Source organism: Brienomyrus brachyistius, chromosome 17 (assembly GCF_023856365.1).
Source record: "Brienomyrus brachyistius isolate T26 chromosome 17, BBRACH_0.4, whole genome shotgun sequence".
NCBI lineage: Eukaryota > Metazoa > Chordata > Actinopteri > Osteoglossiformes > Mormyridae > Brienomyrus > Brienomyrus brachyistius.
This window is the reverse complement of record NC_064549.1, coordinates 23,015,738-23,037,409: the sequence shown is the minus strand read 5'-3', so window position 1 is coordinate 23,037,409 and position 21,672 is coordinate 23,015,738. Positions and strand designations below refer to the sequence as shown.

General features: G+C 51.3%; 1 protein-coding gene across 4 annotated transcripts in view; it reads left to right on the top strand.

The window, feature by feature from the left end:
• Window positions 1-21,672, top strand: part of pitpnm3 (PITPNM family member 3) — a 46,905-nt gene that overhangs the window by 8,963 nt on the left and 16,270 nt on the right. For 3 of the 4 annotated variants that reach the window (XR_007383009.1, XR_007383010.1, XM_048980259.1), the window contains exons 2-6: window positions 2,041-2,136; window positions 11,464-11,568; window positions 18,553-18,623; window positions 18,781-19,001; window positions 20,903-21,092. Coding sequence is in view for 2 of the 4 variants with exons in the window: in XM_048980259.1 (XP_048836216.1) it covers window positions 2,041-2,136; window positions 11,464-11,568; window positions 18,553-18,623; window positions 18,781-19,001; window positions 20,903-21,092 (683 nt within the window). In the remaining 2 variants the exon portion in view is untranslated. The remainder of the gene's footprint in view (window positions 1-2,040; window positions 2,137-11,463; window positions 11,569-18,552; window positions 18,624-18,780; window positions 19,002-20,902; window positions 21,093-21,672) is intronic. The other variant, XM_048980260.1, reaches the window with a different exon arrangement.

Here is a 21,672-nt window from a genome sequence, read left to right as displayed (position 1 = left end):
CGGGTGAGGGAACGCTAGCATGGTGGTATGCTAATGACATGCTAATGCCATCACCCACGTAGCGTTGGAGAAAATGAGAAAATGATTCATGCCATTTGGACTCCCAGGGTGTGTTGGGTTTGCGTGGTAGGGATTCAGGCAGACGGATGGGCTCAATTTACAATCTCTGGGATGTGGTGGGGGGGGCCTTTCCCTGCACGAGACCACTGTCCCCACTAGCCTCAGGGCCAAATCCCTTGGGAGCCTCCATTTATCTTACGGAGTTCGTACGCACAGCTCAGCACGTTGGGCGTGTGGTTAGAGAGCAAACTGGACCCTAAACGTGTTGGTAGCGCACTGACTAAGTCAGGCTGTGCTGGACAGATGCGGGCTGCTTTGCCAGCAGGGGTTTTGGGATGCGGGGGGCAGCATCATAGCCTCAGACCCACAGGGGAGTGCGTTTGATTCTGCCCGTGTTTGTATGAGTTTCCTCTGGATGTTCTCATTGTCCACACTGCAGGGACCTGTGTTTTAGGGACTGTTGTGTGCATGGATATTCTCACCAAAGTATTGTTAAGTATAGACCAGTAGGTGGTGCAGTGGTTAATAATTGAAGTTCAAATTGAAGGTTTCTTCAACAGAAGTCTGCCTGTTTGGGTCCATTAGCTCTGTCGCATTACCTGCACAGGGACTATGTCTGCGCGGGACCCTCTTGTCGCATTAGCAGGCCTTCGTGCCAGTACTGCTGCTTCTCTTCCTCATTGATACAGACTGTGTTTGTGGCCGGGCAGAGAACCCCCCCCCCTTCACCCAAACCACTCCACAGAACTCTAATAATCCCATCAAGCCCATGGCGTTCCACGGAAAAATAAAAGCCTCATTAATTAATGCACGACAACGTGGCTTCGGGGGCCAGGGGTGTGGGCGGGGTGGGGGGACCGGGGGCGGCGGGGTAAAGGAAGCCAGCGGACCCTTCCTTTAAAAAGGTAACACCGATCTCCAGAATTGGATAATGGAGGAAGGATGAGATCAAAAATGGTGTGGAGGCGAGATCAAAGGCTGCTCTGGGTCTCTGTGGCACTTAGGGAAGCGGGAGGCAGGAACGCCAAGCCAGGCGTGCGTCAGAGCCCCCCCCCGACTCCCCTGCTGAAGCGTTATTGCAGTAACCTGGCTTGTTTGGAATTTCTCAATGCAGAACATGTATGCCTAAAAGTGTTTGTTTTATAAATGGGTGGTTTAAAGCACTGAGCCGGTTTGTTACAGCTAACGATGACCCGTTCAGAGGGTCCACCACGGACTCCCGGACTCAGGCAGAACAAGCTGCTCATCGGCTCCGTTTGTGATTTTTATGCATGTTTTTAGCTTGGAGGCGGCTGCTGGACTTCAGGGATTTTGTTCATTGTGTATCTTCTCTTTGCCATTGGGGGGGGGGCGTCATGGGTGGGTCTTTGTCCCCCAGGCTGTTGTCCACGTGGTCCTCAGGATGTCAGAATAAATAACCATATATCTGGGGAGAGGGGGGTATTTTCTCAGCTGGAAACATATTGCTACACCCCTAGCAAACATCGCTCTGACTCATCAAAGCTCATATTTTCATCTGCCCCCCTTCAACTCATAGGAAAAGTCACAGTACAGTCCTGGGGGGAGAGTATAACACTGTTAGGCCTGTTATTAAATCTGGAGGCTGACCCCCCCAGTAGCTCTGACCCGGTAATGGGGGAGGCGCCTGCCAGGGGGGGGCTCAGAGCAGCTTCTCATCCCTGTGTACATTTTTCCGGAGGCCTGCTCTGACTCCTGTGTGCCTGTGTTCCTCCCCTGAACCTCTTTACACAGAAACACCAGGGAGTGAAGCAGGCAGAATCCAGTTCACAACAAACCATGAGCCGTAACCAAGGCACACCGTGCCCCCCCCCCCCCCCCACTTTCACAGATGGTTGCTGACACATTCCGGTCACACACACCTGAGCTGCCGATCAGTTACCTTGTCCAGAAATGCGACTGCTGACCGCATGTCTGTTTGCGTGATTTTCACTCTGACACTCCCTTTCTTCTGTCTCCTAGTCTCTGCCCGCAAACTCAGCGCCACCCACTGGCGGATGCAGAATATTGTGCAGGAGTCCATGGACAGCTCTGATGATGAATTTTTTGATGCCAGAGGTAAATGCCGCCACTTCTTTCTTGAACATGCTTGGCAAGGTTGTGACCAGTTGGTGCGACCAGTAGGGTTTGATCAGTGGGTGTGGCCAATGGGACTTGGTCAGTGGGACTTGGTCAGTGGGTGTGGCCAGTGGGTGTAGCCATTGGGACTTGGTCAGTGGGTGTGGCCAGTGGGTGTGGCCACTGGGACATGGTTAATAGATGTGGCCTCTTGCGATCCAAGGTCACCACCTTCTTCACCACCTGGACATGCAGTGGTATGGAAGAAGATTTACATCTAAGGTAATCATAAAAAAAATAAATATACATAAGAAATGAATTGCAAATTCAAAATCTTATCTGTAATTCTGGAACTTGACCTCTATGCAAAGATTTTGCAAGTATACTTCTATAGCGACATTTACGACAGCAGATTCGCACTTTCAGTTTCCACTCCACATGTCACACTCTAGCTTTACAGATACTCATTTTATGAGAGTAGTTTCGACAGTTTGTTGCCACTTAAGTGCAATTGATTTGTAGGCATAGCTAAACCTGGCGTACTAATAACCTCGTTAAAGTTTTCACATCATCGTCAACGTCAACCAGAAGCAGTTGCATTTTGCTGGCATATCACTGAACCCGGTTTATTTTGTCATCCAAGATTCCAGTCATGAATTCATTTTTAATGTAATAAATCATTTTCATTCCTTATTTAAATGGCTTGCGGTGCATATATTGTACTTGTCCATTGACTCTTTGTAATTTGTAGCCTCCAATTAAGAAAACTTCCGCTTTCAGCTCAACTCATCAGAATTTGATAACAATGAAAATTTTTCGTCAAAACCCATTTGTCACAGGCAACCTAACTTTTCTCACGTAACTAGTGATTCGTAAAAGCAGCACTGAAGACGCAATTGCGTAATCACACCTTGAACATCGTAAACTGGTAAAGTAGGATCTATACCTGTAAAATTAGGCTCATACGCATGAAGCTTCTCCGACAGACACAGGTCCACATTAGCAGCTTTACATAATATTTGCATTTTATGAAATTACGGGATCGTCACATCATTCAAGTGCAGTCACTTTAGATGTAAATTTATATCCATACTGCCATCTTCACAAACTCCCCAAGTCGTCTCCCAAGTGCAGCTGCACCCCCGAGGACATGTCTGGCTGGTTGAGTCTGTCTTGGTGGGGGGGGGGGCTGGTCGCCTGTCTGGTAATGGAAAGACGCCCCCCAGGGCGTGTGGAGGGTGTGGCACTAGCTGCTCTTATTATCTGTCATGAATTTCTGGATCTCCCGCCCCCACCCAATGATTGCACCCCCCTTTCAGACTTTTATGCGCCTGTTCATGTTATGTGGCATGGCGGTCAAGTACAAGTCAGTTTATTTTGTATGACTGGTGTTGGATAATCGGAGGACCTGGACTACCAGACCCCTCTGCGTCTTCATGAGCTCAGAGCTCCCAGCGCTGACTTTGATGCTTGTGTGTGATAAACACGATTACTGATGTGGTTCCTGTGGAGCTGGGGGCTAATTGGGAAATAAATAAATTTGACTGGATCAGTTTTGAACGACACACCTTATAAAATAAATGTTAAAGCTGATTCCACGAATTCCAGAGCATCTCCTGCTGGAATATAAGCAGACTGGGAACAGCCAGGCCTGTTCATACCTACTGTCACTGACACTCACGGAAGGCCAGTGTCCCAGGTGACCATCTCCCGGTGGTACAAATGTTTTACAGACTGACTGAGCACCGATTTAGCCTGGGGGAAACATTAAATATAGCTTGGATCGAACCATGTCTGTGTCATTTATTTCTTTTAAAAAAAGTTGATTTGATAAGCCAGGCTCGACCAAACGAGTGGCAGATCCACCGAGCTCTTCAGCGTTATCTTTGCTTGCTCAGGGAGCTGTCGACTTTCCTCAAGGAATCAATATTTCTAATTTCCGAAAACGTTAACATTTTCTTCGGTGCTAAAAAACAATGGCGAGAATAAATTAGGAGATGGCTTTAGCGTCAGACTAATTAGCGAAGAGTAGGATAAGCTCTGATTCGGTCTGCTTCTGCCTTCTGTCTTTGATTTTTAGGAAGAATGATCCCATCTTAAAGGAAGTGTCACCCCGCAATGTGCAGAATCTCAAAATAAATATTGGAAAAGTGTGAGAGGAACAGCCTGGGGGCCAGACAGCAGCACTGGCCTGTTTTGTAACGCTTTCGGTGATCAAAGTGGCTGTCAGGCTTTTTTCCGGTTATCCATTTAGGATGATTATTATCGCTTGGAGCCGCGGTGTTTTCCATGAGAAGCGTGCACAGTTGCGTCACCATGGCAACCAGAGACCCTGGGCAGACAGGTAAGCCAGTTAATGACACCCAGCTGGCCCTTGTTAGCTCCCGGTGCCAGTGAGGCTGTTCAGGCTGCCGGCTGGGGGAGATGAGGAGGAAGGCAGGACCCAGGAAGACATCATTTATTATTTTATTCTTTTGTTTATTTAATCAGGGTGACCAACTAATCCATATCAGGAGGGACACTATGAGCTACTTCAGCTTTTACTAACTAAACAGGCACCCATGCTCAGATACATAGTTCAGTTCTCCTTGTTCTTTGACTGGTTTGTTTCCTTGATTGAAAAGCCCATGCAGCTGTTTTGCATTAACATTAGTGGCACATGCATGATTATGGGAGACCGACCAATCAGCACACAGGAAGAACAGCTAAAGTGGTCGGTCCTTTTAATTGAAATGGTAGTTTACAAATCCTGTCCTGGCTCAAAATGTCCTCCCTGACATGGATTATCTGCTCGCCCTAATTTAATCCTTGCTGTCCCAGATCAGTGTCGCGTCATATCGCCTCTCATGTACAATGTTTATCTTTGCTGTGTTAAATCATGAGCCATTTAATTATTACATTTATGGATATTTTATGTATCCATACATGTATAAATGTTGGGCACCTCTGTCTGTTTTTTTGGGATGATGTCAAGAGCTGCTGTTTTGTCAGTTAGACCATGAGGCCCTATTTCGTAAAACAGTTGACATTTAACAGTTTGTCTTTCTGCCGAAAGTGATTAAATGGGCCGAGTTATGAATCAGCAGTCAGCTTAGTTGAGTGAGGGTGGGTGCCGACAGAATCACTGCAGACAATTAGCCCCGATCATTTCCCGGAAATTTCTGAATAAGTCTGATGTTTTGTCATGCTTAAAGAATTCTGCAAGTTATTTTAAAAATCTGGCTTTAAAATGGACAAGGCAGCTGGTAATAATCGCATCACTCTCACTCCTGCCCACGGGCCGCATGCCCTTTGGGGGGGCTGACATGCTTTGCCTGCGTGGACGTGTTTGCAGTCTCACCGCAGATCCTGACAGTGCTTAGCATGTCGGCACACGCACATGTGCACACGCTCCCATGCCTGTTTCCAGCACATGCCGTCATACCACCACTATGAGGAAGCCAGGATGTCCCTCCTCACTGTCGGGGCCCCTGCCTTACAGGGAGTGCTGTAATGAAACCTCTGTCCCAGCCTCTGACATCAGCCGTTATTGGAGTTTGGCAGGAATATCATGAGTGAGCTGTGCTGTTTGGGCTAAAAAGACAGCAACGTGTGTGTTCATGTGTCTGTTTGTGTGTTTATGTGTGTGTGTGTGTCTGTTTGTGTCTTTCTGTATATCTGTGTATGTCTCTGTTTTGTATGTATGTATATGTGTGTGTCTGTCTATGTGTTTATGTGTGTGTATCTGTCTGTGTGTGTGTGCGTCTCTGTGTTTGTGTGTGCCTATATATTTGTGTGTGTGTCTGTCTGTGTCTTTCTGTATATCTGTGTGTGTGTGTGTGTATGTCTCTGTTTTTTATGTATGTATATGTGTGTGTCTGTCTGTGTTTGTTTGTGAGCGGTAATGCAAGGGGTCGACCTCCAGTCACCAGTAGCAGTTTTGCAGTCTTCAATTCACACCCTGGTGAGAGAATTCCAGGGCTTAAACATCTGTGGTCCAGTTCAGACAAGCCGTGCTGAGTCAGTGTGAAGAGCTTTAAACTGTGCTGTCTTTCTGCCCCGGGGTGGGGTGACACCTTGATGACATGAGCGCCTGTACAGATGAACCCTGTACATCCCTCTGGCCAATCAGCTCGTTACGCTCCTCCTCTGCCTTCCAGCTGCCCCCTTCCAGCTTGGCAAAGTGATATGGTTTAACACTTAGGCATTCTGCCCTGTCCCACCTCCCTGCTAAAGCTGTGTCAGGCTGTGTAGAGCGCCTCCTCCTGGTCAGCACACTGTGCTACAACTCGTACAGAACTTCTGCCCTCAGTTCAACAGAAGGGCAGTGTGTAGCTCAGTGGGGTGGGAATCTCTGTCCAGAAGGTTGTTGTTTCAAATCCCGTGCATGACAGGCTAATAATCTCACCACAGGGCTCCAGAATCACTCTCCACCCAAGTTTCCTCACTTTTTCGTCCTTAAAGACGTGAAACATACACTGATAACTCGGCGCGATATGTAACGGCTCACAATAGAGAACCCAGCCTGAATTATTAAATTGTCTGTTTTGAATGTGTTTGTTTTGTTGTTGTTTTGTTTAATACCTGACGGCCAGCGCCAGAGCTCGGCCACGTTTACCGAAATTTAAGTGAGTGCAGCTTTCATACACCCCAGGAAAGCCTGTGTCCCTCTTTCCTCGAAGATCAACGCTGTACTGCGGTGCCATGGAAGGAGGTGCTGCTACAGTAGACAGACCGTGTAGCAGACTTGGGGTCTTGTTCCCAGTTCCCACTGTGAGCCTGTGATCTTGATTGCGGGCTGACCGAGGAAATGAATAGACAGCCACGAGCTGGGGGTCATCCTGTGTATGGCTCACAAGGGGCTCGGTGTCCCGTGTGAACACTAGGGGGGTGCGCGGTTTAGCTGGGAGGGAGAGTGGCACACTAAACGGCAATCACAGCTCTGCTAATTGCTAAAGGCCTTCCTGGCTACTCACGCTGTGTACACGAATCCTGTAAACTCACCTGGATGGGAGATGACAGGTAGGGAGGCGCGGCTCTCTGGCAATAATAACCTCAATCAGGAGCAGGGAAACATCTCATTTACCGGGAATTTGCTGGGTATTTACCCTATTTATTGCTGCTGCCGTCTTACTGCCTTCCTGAATGTGCTGCTATGCTCCAGCATCTGGATGATCTCTTGTTGTCACGTAGCTTGAGCATTCCGTCACCTTGGGGTGGGGAGGGGGGGCATAGAGCAGGGCTGAGCAGCATTAGACACAGGCCAACATCAGCAATGAGAGGGGGACAGAGCACTTTGGCGAGCGGCCACCCCCCACTCTGAGCAGAGCCGCATGGGCTTTCACTTATCCCTCTGTGATTGATCCCCCCCCCCCCCCCCCCCGTTGCTGAGCGAATGCCGTGTCATGCTGACATAAAGTTTTTGGCCAGAAAGGCACGCCGGCTGAACATGTGGATTTTTAATACCTGCAGGCGGCACAGTCACTATCTATGCTGAATGCCATGAGACTGTGGTTCCCGCTTGGCCATGGGACTGGCATCACGAGGCATGTTTACCGCCCACCTCCGTGCCACAGCGCGGTCCACGTTTACTGCCCGCTGGGCCGTGGGACCGGCCGCCTCCGTGCCACACTGCGGGCCACGTTTACTGCCCGCTGGGCCGTGGGACCGGCCGCCTCCGTGCCACTCCGCAGGCCACGTTTATCGCCCACCTCCGTGCCACACCTCGGGCCACATTTACCGGTTGCTGGGCCATGTGACTGGCCACCTACATGCTACACCACGGGGCATGTTTACAGGTCCACTTTGTCCTTAGGCTTGCAGACTGTTGGCGTATTTTTAGATAAGTTGCTCTCCCAGTATAGAATGTACTTAGAACATTCCTGCGTAATTCAGGGTAAGGACCTTAAAGGGCCTCTCATGAGAAATAACCCAGCAACCTTATGTCGTTATCTGATAACTGTTTAAGTAGGAATATGAAATATTTTAAAAATGACGTGTTCCTTGAAGGACATGTTCTCACTTCTGCATTTCTGTAGTTCTCTGATGGCATGTGTCAGTTGGCAGCTGCCGGTGAGGCAGTTTCTAAACTAGCCAATAGGAAGATGATGTGAGAGACTGGAAGCAGCTGAGTGGCTGTTTCCTGAATGGAGACCGCGCCCCTTAGCCAGCCGACGACTTCACCAGATTATTCACCCTAACCCGTTTACATCTTGCAAAGCTGGGTCACACGGCTTTCATAAGCTGGATTTTATTAAACGCCGGACGACCTGGGAAATATGATCATCCTTCTTGGCCCCCCCAGGGCTGGTGTTGCCCCCTCCAATTACCCCTCCTCCATTACATTTGCGAATGCTGTTATTACCAGGCATCTCGAACATTAAATTGCTGGCTTTCTTATCTAGCATTATTTAATCGTTTTCCTCCTGGGCTCAGTTAGCGAGTCCACATTAAAAATGCGTGCAGATAAGTGTGCACACACACAATCAGACACAGACTTTACTTTATCAGTTTGTAACAAAAACCTCCAATACCTCTTCTTTTGTAGAAGTCCTCATCGCATCATTTTTTTTCTGGGGAAACATTCTCAGTATTTTGAATCCCAGAACTCTTTTGGGATCCCTGCAGGATGTGGCCACAGGGTGTCCTGATTTTGGAGGGTGACCAGGGCAGGTGGCAGGGTGTTCGAGACCCAACTGAGGGTGTTTCCAAGGGACCCACCATGGCCTGGGTGTTCCTCTTCTGTCCGGGAGCCTTGGGATTCTCTCGTGTTTGTGGGACGTCCTGGAGAGACGCCCTGACAGCTGGCTCTACCCCAACCACCCGACGCAGGCCGCTGGAGCTTCTGAGAGGAGGCATGAGCCCCGGATCGAGGCCTCACAGACTCCGTCTTCTCCCTTGCGGAGGTCTAGCCGCCTGCAGCGATTCCCTCCCCCTCATCTATCTTTCTGCTCCCCGCTGTACATTTTCATGTGCGTGTGTCAGCTCACTGTGCTGTTTGCTGCCTGTCAGCATATCCCAGCACTCTAGCTCTGCCTCCTGAATGCTATTCAAGTGCTTTTATGTTTCCTGGAAGCAGATTGGGGGGGGCGTGTGCGATTGAAGTGGCCACATGCTGCCCGCATGCACGCCCATAATGCGCGGAGGAGCTCGATTATGCCTCCCATGTCTCCTGAGGCAGATCGGTCTGATTGCCTGTCAGGATTTTTCCAGACGTGGTTCTTCTCTGGTCTTGTTGGTGCCAGGCTGGATTTGGGATCAGGCTTTGTGGCTCTGCGCACTGAACCGGAGCGAGTCTTGGTTTCTCGGTGTCCGGCCTCCGTATCTCCATGTGAATCGGCTCCGTCGGCCCTGAAACAGGATATCTGCGATTGCCGTGTATTACTGCGGTAACGGCAGAGGGCTCACCGCTGTGCCAATCTTCCTGGCACTCCGCAGCACGCAGATAGATTACAGCACCGGGCATGCGTCCCCACTGCCTGCTTATGGGGGGGGGGGAGCTTATAGGTTCAATGGCTCCCTGCCATGGTGGGGCGGGGGAGCAGGGAATGCACCAGCAGCGGGGGGGGGGGGGGACTGGGCAGCCGGCTGGCCCACTGTGTTTATCTTACCATGTTACCCTGAATAAACGTTACAGGGGTTTTAACTATATTCATCCACGCAGTGCTTAACCTGACGATTCCCTTCCAGAAGCGGAAGGATCATTTTCATTGTAGGAATAAAAATAATATGGGAGTCAGTGGATCTTGTGAAGCTGTACATAATCGGCAGCTACTGGAGGGAAACGCAGACTGGAGTCTATTTAAATAAGCACGTTGGCTCCTTTCTGTGTGTTTTTCCTAATTACGCACCATTGCTGTATGATAAAGGCAGCATTGTGCGTGTGGCGGGAGGAGGCTGCCCTCCGTCACGCCTGAGAAGGCCGCAGGTGTGGGACAGGTCAGGTGTGTGTGTACCTGCTCCCGCTTCCACTCGCCGATCCTGCGCGGTGCTGCCCCCAGCTGGCTGTCACAAGTCGGTGCTTCGCCTTTAAATCCAAAATGGCCTTGCGTAAGCAGCCGGCCGTGTGTGTTACAGAGACACACACAGCGTGACGTCGGCCCAGCTTTATGCATCGATTGCCCCGTTAGCTTAACGCGCCGTCGCGGTCACGTGCCGATCATCGATCGTGGCTCCATTTTGTGCTGAACGAGATCAGCGAGATGATTCAAAAAAAGAGATAAATATTTTGTCATTGATCTAATTATGTGCACGACGAGCTGTGGGTAAAATAAGCCAGTCTTTAGACAGCAGTGAAGAATGACATCATTACTAGCAGGTATGAGTCTCGGGGAAGTATGACGTGTGCCATCGTTCATGTGTCTGGTGGAAGGCGGGCCGTCTTCACCGGTCCTGGGGAGCCTGCAGAAGGAAGAGGGGAGAGCCAGCTTGTGTGGAATTAGCTTCTCATTAAAGAGGGTTCTGGAAGATTCTGCATGGAGCCTTTAAATAAGCATAAAAAAGAGCTGACACACCAGCCAATGGTGACTCTGGGAACTTGTCCCCATTCTGACCCCTGGCCTCTGTATTCCTCCATCTCCCTCTCTCTCCGCTCCTTCCCCTTGATCTGAAAGAACATCTGTTACGTCTCATCCGCCTAGCGTCCTCTTCCATGTTCTTTGAAATAAAATCTCTGGGTAATCCAGCTACCTCTGGCCGCAATTCTGCTCCAGACCTGTAGGAGGTGCTCTGAGTGGTTCACTTGCATGTGTGCTTGTCCTTCCCTGCGGGCCTTCACCCCATCTCTGCTTTTCTTCTCCACTTTAAACAGATCTCCAACCCCGGAGGGGGACTGGCTCCGCTCCCCTCCGCTCTGTGTGCCCAGTGGATCCTCATCCTGCCTCATGACTCATCACTTCTCATTATTTGTTTTTAAATCTTTTGCCTAACCAGTCAGAGAGTGTGTGGGCTTCGCAGGTGCAGCAGCCAATGCATGTGTGCATGTGTGCGCGTGCCTGGTATAGTGTATACGGGTGGTGGTGTGAGCTGAGCATGTTTTGCTCTGCTGTGAGCGTGTCAGCGTGACTGAACCGAGTGGCTACAGTGGGAAGGCAGCCCCAGGGTGTCACTCAGCCGCAACCCCTCTGCGCAGATCGTGACAGCCTGGGTATATTACCCAGCGGTGGCCTGACGCGGCGAGGGCTGCCGTGTGGGGTTACCCCAGGGCTGATCTTTGATCCGCGGATAAAGGACTCGGTTTGGCGGTCGCCTTCCCTTGCAGGCTGCTCACACTGAGATGAGCGAGGTGTGCAGTTTGATTCACGCCCTGCTGCTTCCCTTATGTGTCCTCATCTCTCCCCGGCCGAGCAGATGTCCCAGAGGGAAAGAGCGCCATCCTCCTCGGAATGAGCCAGTGGAATTCCAACGACCTGGTGGAGCAGATCGAAAGCCTGGGCCACATGGACCCGAGCCAAGGTAGCGGACCCTGGGGCCCAGAGCCACATGCTGAACACACACGCATAACATGCACTCGCAACATACATGTGCAACACACACATGCAACATACACTTGCAACATGCACACACAACCTACACGCACACACAGGAAAGTAGTGATCTATAAACCTCTCCTAAGATTGTCCCGCATTGATGATCACATGGTCCCTCACAGTCACACATGGTCAGTCACGATCACACAGTCACACATGGTCAGTCACGATCATTCACAATCACACGGTCCCTCACAGTCACACATGGTCAGTCACGATCATTCACGGTCACACGGTCCCTCACTGTCACACATGGTCAGTCATGATCACGCAGTCACACATGGTCAGTCACGATCACACAGTCACACATGGTCAGTCACGATCATTCACAATCACACGGTCCCTCACAGTCACACATGGTCAGTCACGATCATTCACGGTCACACGGTCCCTCACAGTCACACATGGTCAGTCACGATCACACAGTCACACATGGTCAGTCACGATCACACGGTCCCTCACAGTCACACATGGTCATTCGCAATCACATGGTTCCTCATGGTCAGTCAGGGTGCCTCACAGTCTCTGTCCCTTGCACACACAGCAACCCCGGTCCTCCCTCTCATTCCCTCACGCAGATGCACATGCCAGCACAGCTAAGGAGTCCCTGTTTGTTATTACAAGATCGTCTTTTAATATTTCACAGCTTATTGCATATGCATTCTGGGTAATATCTGTTTTTCTCTGCTAAATGCCAACAAGAGCGTGACTCACATGCTAGTTACACCATGCAGCGCATTGTTTAATGTGCAGAGATTTGTGAGCCCTTAAATGCCTTTAAATGTGGCGTTTCAGGGGTCTTCCCTGGACATGCAGCTGAAGTAACACTCCTGCGGGAACACAAGTGTCCATCTGCGAGTTGATTTTCAAAGCTCTTCTCTCTTATGTGGTTTGTTATGGAAAATGGAAGCTCATGAATCACCTAAATGAATATGTCTGCATTGTGAGTCACTCCCAGTGCCCACAAATCCAATGAAAAACAGTCATAACAAACATGACTTTTTAGTGTTTGTCTTTTCTCACATTTCTCTCTTTTTGTTTGTGTGTGTACCGCAGTCTGGTTAAAGATATCATTCCCCTTTCTTAAATAGAGTTCCCAGGATGTTAATCCCCAAAGGGCCACTCTTTTAATGCATGAGAGACCCTGCAAGAAATCCCATCCAGCCCCTTTCTGATTGGGGCAGCAAATCAAGTCATGTGACATGGGGTTATCCTGGGAACTGTGTCTTTATTTAAGGATTACAGCTGGGATTGAAGGCAAGTAGGAAAGGATAATGTTGTTTTGGTGGGGTGGGAGGTGGGCAAGGAAAGCCAGAAAGTGTACTGGGGTCTGACAAACAGTCTGGACTATGACTATGTATGGAATATGGTGCTTTGAGTGGGGGCCATGAGTATAGTGCATTGAGTGTGGGTCGTGAGTATAGTGAATTGAGTGTGGGTCATGAGTATGGTGCATTGAGTGTGGGTCATGAGTATGGTGCATTGAGTGTGGGTCGTGAGTAAAGTGCATTGAGTGTGGGTCGTGAGTATAGTGCATTGAGTGTGGGTCGTGAGTATGGTGCTTTGAGTGTGGGTTGTGAATATGGTGCTTTGAGTGTGGACCGTGAGTATGGTGCTTTGAGTGTGGGTTGTGAATATGGTGCTTTGAGTGTGGACCGTGAGTATGGTGCTTTGAGTGTGGGCCGTGAGTATGGTGCTTTGAGTGTGGGTCGTGAGTATGGTGCTTTGAGTGTGGGTTGTGAATATGGTGCTTTGAGTGTGGACCGTGAGTATGGTGCTTTGAGTGTGGGCCGTGAGTATGGTGCTTTGAGTGTGGGTCGTGAGTATGGTGCTTTGAGTGTGGGTTGTGAATATGGTGCTTTGAGTGTGGACCGTGAGTATGGTGCTTTGAGTGTGGACCGTGAGTATGGTGCTTTGAGTGTGGGTCGTGAGTATGGTGCTTTGAGTGTGGGTTGTGAATATGGTGCTTTGAGTGTGGACCGTGAGTATGGTGCTTTGAGTGTGGGCCGTGAGTATGGTGCTTTGAGTGTGGGCCGTGAGTATGGTGCTTTGAGTGTGGGCCGTGAGTATGGTGCTTTGAGTGTGGACCGTGAGTATGGTGCTTTGAGTGAGAGCTGATGGAGCCAGCACCAGCCCCGAGCGACTGATTGATACAGCTTATTAATTAATGTGAAAAAAGTATCACTGTCACATGTGTACGACAGTGACCAGCAGTGCATTGCGTGCCTGATCAGGGCAGGCTGCGCTCTCTGATTCCTCCTCTTTTTTGGGGGGTTGGATCTGAGGAAGATTCGACTCCCCGTCTCGGTGAATAATCACACATTTTTATTAGTATGTATTTGCAAAAAAACAATTAGATTTTACATCTATTCATCTGGCTTTGATCCAAAACGACTCACACGGTCGTCATGGTACAGTGCAATTAACACAAACAAGTGGGAATGAAAACACTCATTACCATTTTTTAATCACGCTGCTGAATTTCCGGTTTTACTGTCACTGTGCTGTGCGCTGACTCATTCCAGCCTTTTAAGTTAAGGTGGCTGGAGAGCACATCCATGGCACACTAGGGTGGGGGTTCAGGAAAGAGACTCTGGTGTCTGTTAAAACTGGGAGAGGATGAAGGAGCCCCTGGGACGTCTGCTCTCCCCAGCCGTTAGAAATCTCCCCCAGAAATTTCTCCAGGAACAATGAGCAATAGGAGGCATAAGCTTGTGACCTCACAGTCCAAAAACCCACTTCATCACCTCCATGGTATCTGCCTTCATTTAGACAATTATTTAATTAAGTGAGGGAACTGAGTTAATGTCAGATTAAAAGAAGCTGGTCTTTACTGATCCCTATTATGGATTTGTAATTAGGCAGTAAGTAGCAATCTTGCGTTCCTTCCTCTTGAGAACAACGAGCTAATTCTGGGTGGATGTGAAGTTCCGAGCGTCTGCTGGAGGGGAATCAGGTTCTGAGCCCCACATTTGGATCTGAATAATGCTAAATTATTGCGAGGTTTCTGCCTGCCCATGGTGCTGACACAGCAGAGAGGATTATTATCAACAGGAAAGTGTAAAAGAAAGGAAGGATTAAGGGATTTTAGGATCGGCCAGCAGGGGGCGCAGGGCGATGGGACCCAGTGGGCGGGGTCACTGCTCACATCCTTGAGCCATGTGGCTGCTAGAGCCGGCCTGGGGAAATCTGATAGTAATGGAGGGTCGCAGTGTGACACGGGGATCCTCATGGATGTGACGGGGGCCAGTATGACCCTCCCCCTCCGCTGCCTTTCAGGGGATTGTCATGCTGCTGAGAGCATGAAATCCGGGGTCCTCCTCACACGGCTGCCCGCCGCGTGCCTGCTTTCTCCTCTCTCCTCTACCCCCCCCACAACGCAGTGTTTCCGTGGGTGCTGGGCCCACGGGGATCCCCTCCTTTGCATATCCTCGCACCCTGAAGCGTTTTGTCACCCTCGTCCAGCTCCATTTGGGGGTAGTGAGTGACCCTGTGGGCTTTCAGTGTCCATGTGCCAGTTAGGCACTATTCCCCGTGGTGCCGAAAAGAGCTGGCTGACGCCTCCGATCCTCTGTTGGCCTGGGACACGGCGTGAGCTTAGCATATCCGCGGGAGCGCTGCTGCCTCTGCCACCGCATGGAGGTGGGGTGTCACGGTGTCTGGCAAGGGACATGCAGCCCTGCTGGTAAACGACCAAAGGGGCAAGCGGCCTGTTGGCTTTGCAGGAATTACCTATTTTTAACATAAATCAACATTTTAGACATAAAACATGCCCCCCCTGTAACATTATCCCTCACAGGGTCGCTGTGTGTACATGGCTGTTGTGTTAATATGAAAGGGTCACAGGTCGAACAGCTGGAACTTCTCTCTCTCTCTCTCTCTCTCTCATAGACCCAGACTCTCTCTCTCATAGACCCAGACTCTCTCTGTCTTTCTCATAGACCTAGACTCTCTCCCATAGACCTAGACCCTCTCCCTCTCTCCATTCTTGTGGACCCAGCTTCTCTCTCTCCCTCTCTCCATCCTTACTGCCTGTGCCAGTGTGGTCTGCTCACCACCATTCTGACAGTGGGGATTCACAAGGGGTCACAATGCTGTGATCTCACAGATCTCCACAGACTACAATGGGAATTGAAGTGATGAAGTACATGCCTGGCATAATTCTTGGACGTGCCTCTCAGTTTTGGCTCTGAAAGTAGCGAGTTTCCTATTTAATTCAGGCTTCCAGGGTTCATGTGAATTATAGTGTTTAAGCTCAAATTTCAATTTCATTTTGGTTCTGTTTCATTTGTGAGAACAAATTAGGCAAGTCACTATGGAGATCAGCACGTCCTGCTAGAGCGAGGGGCACAGTCGTCCTGGATCTTATCCCAGAATCCACAGGGCTCAAGGCAGGGGCCGTCCTGAGGTACACAAACTAATTTGAAAACACGAATTTACAAACGCTTCCTAAGTGTATACAAACAACAGTGCAGGAGAGCATTTGATACTGGGGATACACATCTCCCCACCTCCTACAGCCCCGCATAAGGCTGCCTTTAAACGTGTTCAGCGATGGAGAAGCTGGAAGCAACGTGGGGAGGCAAGCAACACATGGGGGGGAGGCGAGCGGTCGGTAGGAGACTCACTCACAGTCGGGAGGTGAGCGGCTTGCAGTCAATAAGAGAGCAGCTTCTGGTCTGGAGGTAAACAGCTCACGGTCAGTAGGAGACTGCTTCGCGGTCGGTAGGAGAGCGGCTCGCGGTCCGGTGGTGAGCGACTCGCGGGAGGGAAGTGAGCGACTCGCGGGAGGGAAGTGAGCGACTCGCGGGAGGGAAGTGAGCGACTCGCGGGAGGGAAGTGAGCGACTCGCGGGAGGGAAGTGAGCGACTCGCGGGAGGGAAGTGAGCGACTCGCGGGAGGGAAGTGAGCGACTCGCGGTTGGGAGCAAGTGTGTGGGTATTTCTGAACATTCACATGTGTCCGTTTTCACACTTGTGACAAAGTGAGATGGGAAATATTCACTCCCCATGTTGGTGACACCCTGTGGTAAAGCCCCTCCTAGGGCACTGGCATGACACAGCACCGGCACAGCGGTGATGCCACCATAGATAGAGACTATGGTGGGTTTGGGAAAAACCTGCCAGCCCTAGATCCAGACCCTGATCTGCGCTGTGATCTCTAGCGGGCAGCCGTGATCCCCATAAATGGTCTCCTTCAGCTGAGGCCGAGCGGAAAAGGGCTCTGGCTAAGGGCGTCTGCCAAATCCTGTAAATGTAAATGTAAATGTAAATGTAAAATTAACCCTGAGTTGGGAATCTGTGAATAGCTGGAGAAAACCTCTTATATCAGACCATACCACCAGGGGGAGATGGCGGGGGCCGATGTGAGCTGTACCACCAGGGGGAGATGGCGGGGGCCGATGTGAGCTGTACCACCAGGGGGAGATGGCGGGGGCCGATGTGAGCTGTACCACCAGGGAGAGATGGCGGGGGCCGATGTGAGCTGTACCACCAGGGGGAGATGGCGGGGGCCGATGTGAGCTGTACCACCAGGGGGAGATGGCGGGGGCCGATGTGAGCTGTACCACCAGGGGGAGATGGCGGGGGCCGATGTGAGCTGTACCACCAGGGGGAGATGGCGGGAGCTGAGGGGGCCGAGGCAGGGAATAACACCAGAGAGGAACTCTGTACAGGATATATTTTCAAGATGCTCTCCTTCTCAGCCCTCCAAAGCCAATTTGATTCTCTCTTTACCCATTTTGATAAAAAACACCACCAGACCTGCAGAGACATCTGGTCAGTCGGGGCGTCACACCCTGTTACACCACATGGGGCGCCATCCAGCAGGCATGGCAGGAGCCAGTGGCATACTAAATAGGATGATGTTAGCATTTAGCAGCTGGGAGCGCGGATCCAAGCAGCAATGTTAGGCTCTTACTGTCATATTGGTGTGAATTTGCGGCGTTGAGTCGTGACAGTTTAGTTGCTTTTAATTTCACATACATGCCCCACTCCCCTGTATTGCTGCATTGGGCATCAGACTAGACAGAAATGAAAAGCATTTATTTATTTCTGTGAGACTCGCTTGTGTGTTTTGTGTTTTTAATTATCTGTGTGAAAGTGTGAAATTCCTGGCTGGGCATCACGCTGCAGCAACCTACAGGGAGCCGCGTGGCTCTTAATTATGATTCCCGGCAGAGCAGCTTGTCCATCCCGTGGGGGGGGTCTTCTGGCACAGGGAGACCTGAGCAGCCGCCACCTGATGGCATTGGCAGACCCGAGCAGCTGCCGCCTGATGGTGTAGGCAGACCCGAACAGCCGCCGCCCGATGGTGTAGGCAGACCCGAACAGCCGCCGCCCGATGGTGTAGGCAGACCCGAACAGCTGCCGCCCGATAGTGTAGGCAGACCCGAGAAGCCGCCGCCCGATGGTGTAGGCAGACCCGAACAGCCGCCGCCCGATGGTGTAGGCAGACCCGAACAGCCGCCGCCTGATGAAGTAGGCAGACCCGAGAAGCCGCCGCCCGATGGTGTAGGCAGACCCGAGAAGCCGCCGCCCGATGGTGTAGGCAGACTCGAACAGCTGCCGCCTGATGGTGTAGGCAGACCCGAGAAGCCGCCGCCCGATGGTGTAGGCAGACCCGAGCAGCCACTGCCACCATCCAGCACCTACTTACCGCCACTCTGCTCCCTGTCAGCCTTGCATTATAACCTATTTTGCTGGGAGGTGGGTGATGTGTCCTCTATGTAAAGCTCTTCTTTCCTGGAACATGTGATCGGGATCCTCGAATCAATGTGAAGGAATTTCTGGATTGATCGCCGCAGGTCTCTGCACCCAGGAAGTGCTTCTTGTGATGGATCTGGATGCCAAGCTGTCATGCTAACACCTTTTTATCTTCTGACATGCCCCCTGCTCTTTGCCCCACCCAGAGGCCCTGTACCGTCTGGCCCGGCCCCGCTGTGCCCCCCAGGGCAGCATTGATGGTCTGGAGGATCTAGAGGTAAACATCCAAACCACTTTACTTACTTAAAAACTGCACATTTCAGCAACACCTGCGTTAGATTTTGTGAAATATTAATATTCCATATTTAATCAAATTTGGCACACATACTGTCAGCATACTGTTGTTACCCTCTGTACATGTCCCCCCCCCCCAGAAGAAATGCAGGACTCATGTGCTGCTGCTGGTGATTCATGGGGGGAACATCCTGGACACAGCGGGCGGCAGCCTGGGCTCCAAGGCGGGAGACACGGGCACACTGGCTGCCGTGCTGGAGAGGGTGGCCAGGGCCCACTTCCAGGCGGCCGCGGACCACGTGACGGTCAGGCTGGTGGCGGGGCCAGCCGCCTGCGCCGAGGCCTTCTCTCTGGTCTCACAGTGAGTGGAGGGGGCGTGGGGCGGGGGGGGGTGAGCAGAGGGTGCAAAATATCACACAGCTTCACGTCTCCCGAGTCCGAAGCTTTAGCCTCGTTCTCGTGCCCCTGGTGATGCGGCTCTTCTGTTCTTTTTGAAGACAAACCCGGTTATATATACATCTTTGATGAGTTTTGTCAGAGTGTGACCCCCACATGTGAGCCTTTCATATGTCAGCCCAGAACTGTGTGATGAGGATCTCTGCCCCCCCCCCCCACCCCCCCAAACTAGGCTTTGATATCTTCAAAGCTCTTTGGTGAGCCTCAAGGGTCCAGCGCCGGCAGGCATAGGGGGGGGCCCTGCCACCACATCCCTGCACCCCCCACATTACCGCAGGCAGGTCACCTTTCACTGAAGAGTTTCAGCCAAAGTACCCGATGTGAAGGTGCACAACGTGGCTTCCTGCCCTTCCTGACATCACTTCCTGCCCTTCCTGACATCACTTCCTGCCCTGGGATTCAGAAGGTTTTGTCTGAAACCCGTTTGCCCTTTACGGTGGTGAGTCCTTTCGTATGGCGTGTAGAAGGATTCTTCCAGTGAGCAGGAGTGACAGTACTCCTCCTTAACCAGCTGAAACGCTGAGCTCTAAAACGCTGCAGATGACGGGAACCATTTATCGAGGGCAGGGCAGCCTGACACTCGGGAGGTTTCCGTGACCTGCTTTCTTACGGCGTGTTCCAGCCTTGCCGTCACGCTCATCGGGCTCGGCTTGGGGCTGGGCGGGAGGCAGGCAGCTTCTCCATGGCGACAGCCTCAGCATCTGCAGTTGGGTCCCAGTTTGGCAGGTAGAACCCTTCGCTGATAACTGTTGAGTCGAAACACAGCCAGATTAGGGCTGGTCTCAGTTGTGATAGAGGGACACCCTCCTCCTGAAGTGAAGAGCCCTTATGGGGATCTTTTCTGCCTGACAGTTACTTGCCATCGATCGTGTTTCGTCAGCATGTGTCGTGTCCTCTGTCTGTGGCAGGAAACCAGCTGCCTGAAGTATATCGGGAGTCAGCAGCCCTTCATGTCTGGACTGTTACTACAGCCTCTTGTAGAGTGCTGAGAGCCCTTGTGCTTTCCGGCGTTTTCCAACCGTGGGGGTGGCCCCCCTCCCCTGGCTCTCCGCCAGCATGACTCCTGCGCCTGTACCTGGGTGGGGAGGCGGCGAGGCCACTCGACCCCCAAATGCCGAGTTGTTTTCAAAGTAATGGAAGGAAAAAGTCATTGGTGCACCTCAGACGGGGGCGGGACATAGCGAATCCTTAGGGGAAGGCGGCAGAGGCCTGGGAGACGGAGGCCAAGGCAGTCAGGGGCGTTTGCTTCGCGCAGCCCCAGTATCCTCCTCATTATTATTGCAGATCTTATTGTGTTCAGCATTCCTGATGTTTTCAGCCTTGCCTTCACAGGGACGTTTGTCTTACACATCTAGGCAACCAATCAGATAGGGTTTGTCTGCAAAGAACATTTAACCCCGCCTTTATGATGCCCCACAAGTCTGTGGGTGCGAAAGACAACGCATTTGTGTGTGTGTGTGTGTGTGTGCAAGCGTGTGTGAATTCACTCCACAGTGATCCAGCCTCAGCAGGGTGTAAACATCATAACCCGTCTCGGTCTGCTTTGTCCCAGATCTGTTTTCTACGCTAATAAGTCTAGTGCCGGCCACAGACTGCCTCCCACAGTGCTGCAGGACTGAATCCCTGCCTAATCTATTACACTGAGCCTTACTCACGGGCTGCTGCATTGTGGGTAATCAGTCTTTCACTGCCGTTCTCAGACAGGTTTGGGCCGTGTACCTGTGGACACCTGTTTCAAGTCTCTAGTTGTGTCCCTGTGCATTCTGGGATTTTGTGTACTATCCCAATGTCCTCGCATCCCCCCAGCCTGAACCCGTACAGCTACGACGAGAGCTGTGTCTCCAGCAGTGTGGACCACCTCCCCCTGGCTGCGCTGCCCCTACTGGCCATTGCCTCGCCCCGCTACCAGGATGCCGTGGCCACCATCATTGCCCGTACCAACCAGATCTACCAGGCCTTCCTGCAGTCAGCGGAAGGGCAGGGCTTCTCTGGCCAGGTGAGGCACCGACGTTAAAAATAAGTGATTGCAAACTAAAAACTAAAAATGTCATAAGTTTTGTGTTTTGTCTGCTTGCATTAGGGTTAGGGTTAGTTGTCATTATTGGGATAATGGCACTAATGCCTTGGCATTGATTGACCTGGGCAAAGGGCACTTGGAGGGGGTGAACAGGAAGAACGTCTGGGAGCTTGACTTTTAAAAACATGGGGCAGTGTGGGCTTGGGGGGAGGGGACACCGATTTACCCTTCGATGAGAGACATGCGTCAGCCCCCAAGGGCGTATTTCACTTGTTCATTTAGCCGACCTTTTACTCCAAAGTGACGTATTTACCACAAATTGCTTCCTCATTTCAGTCACAGCGATAGTGCAGCTGAACCTATCCATCCCTCGTCCATCCACGCATCCATCCACCCATCTATCCATTTTCAGCAACTGCTAATGTTTCCCTCGGGCCTGGTTTCCGTACTGCTTTCTGTTGCCCTGAAACACACTGAGGTGCTGGTTCACCTTCCTCGTGCATCACGGGCGAACCCCAGCAGGAACCATCCCAGCGGCAAACTTCATGTTCCGGTCTTC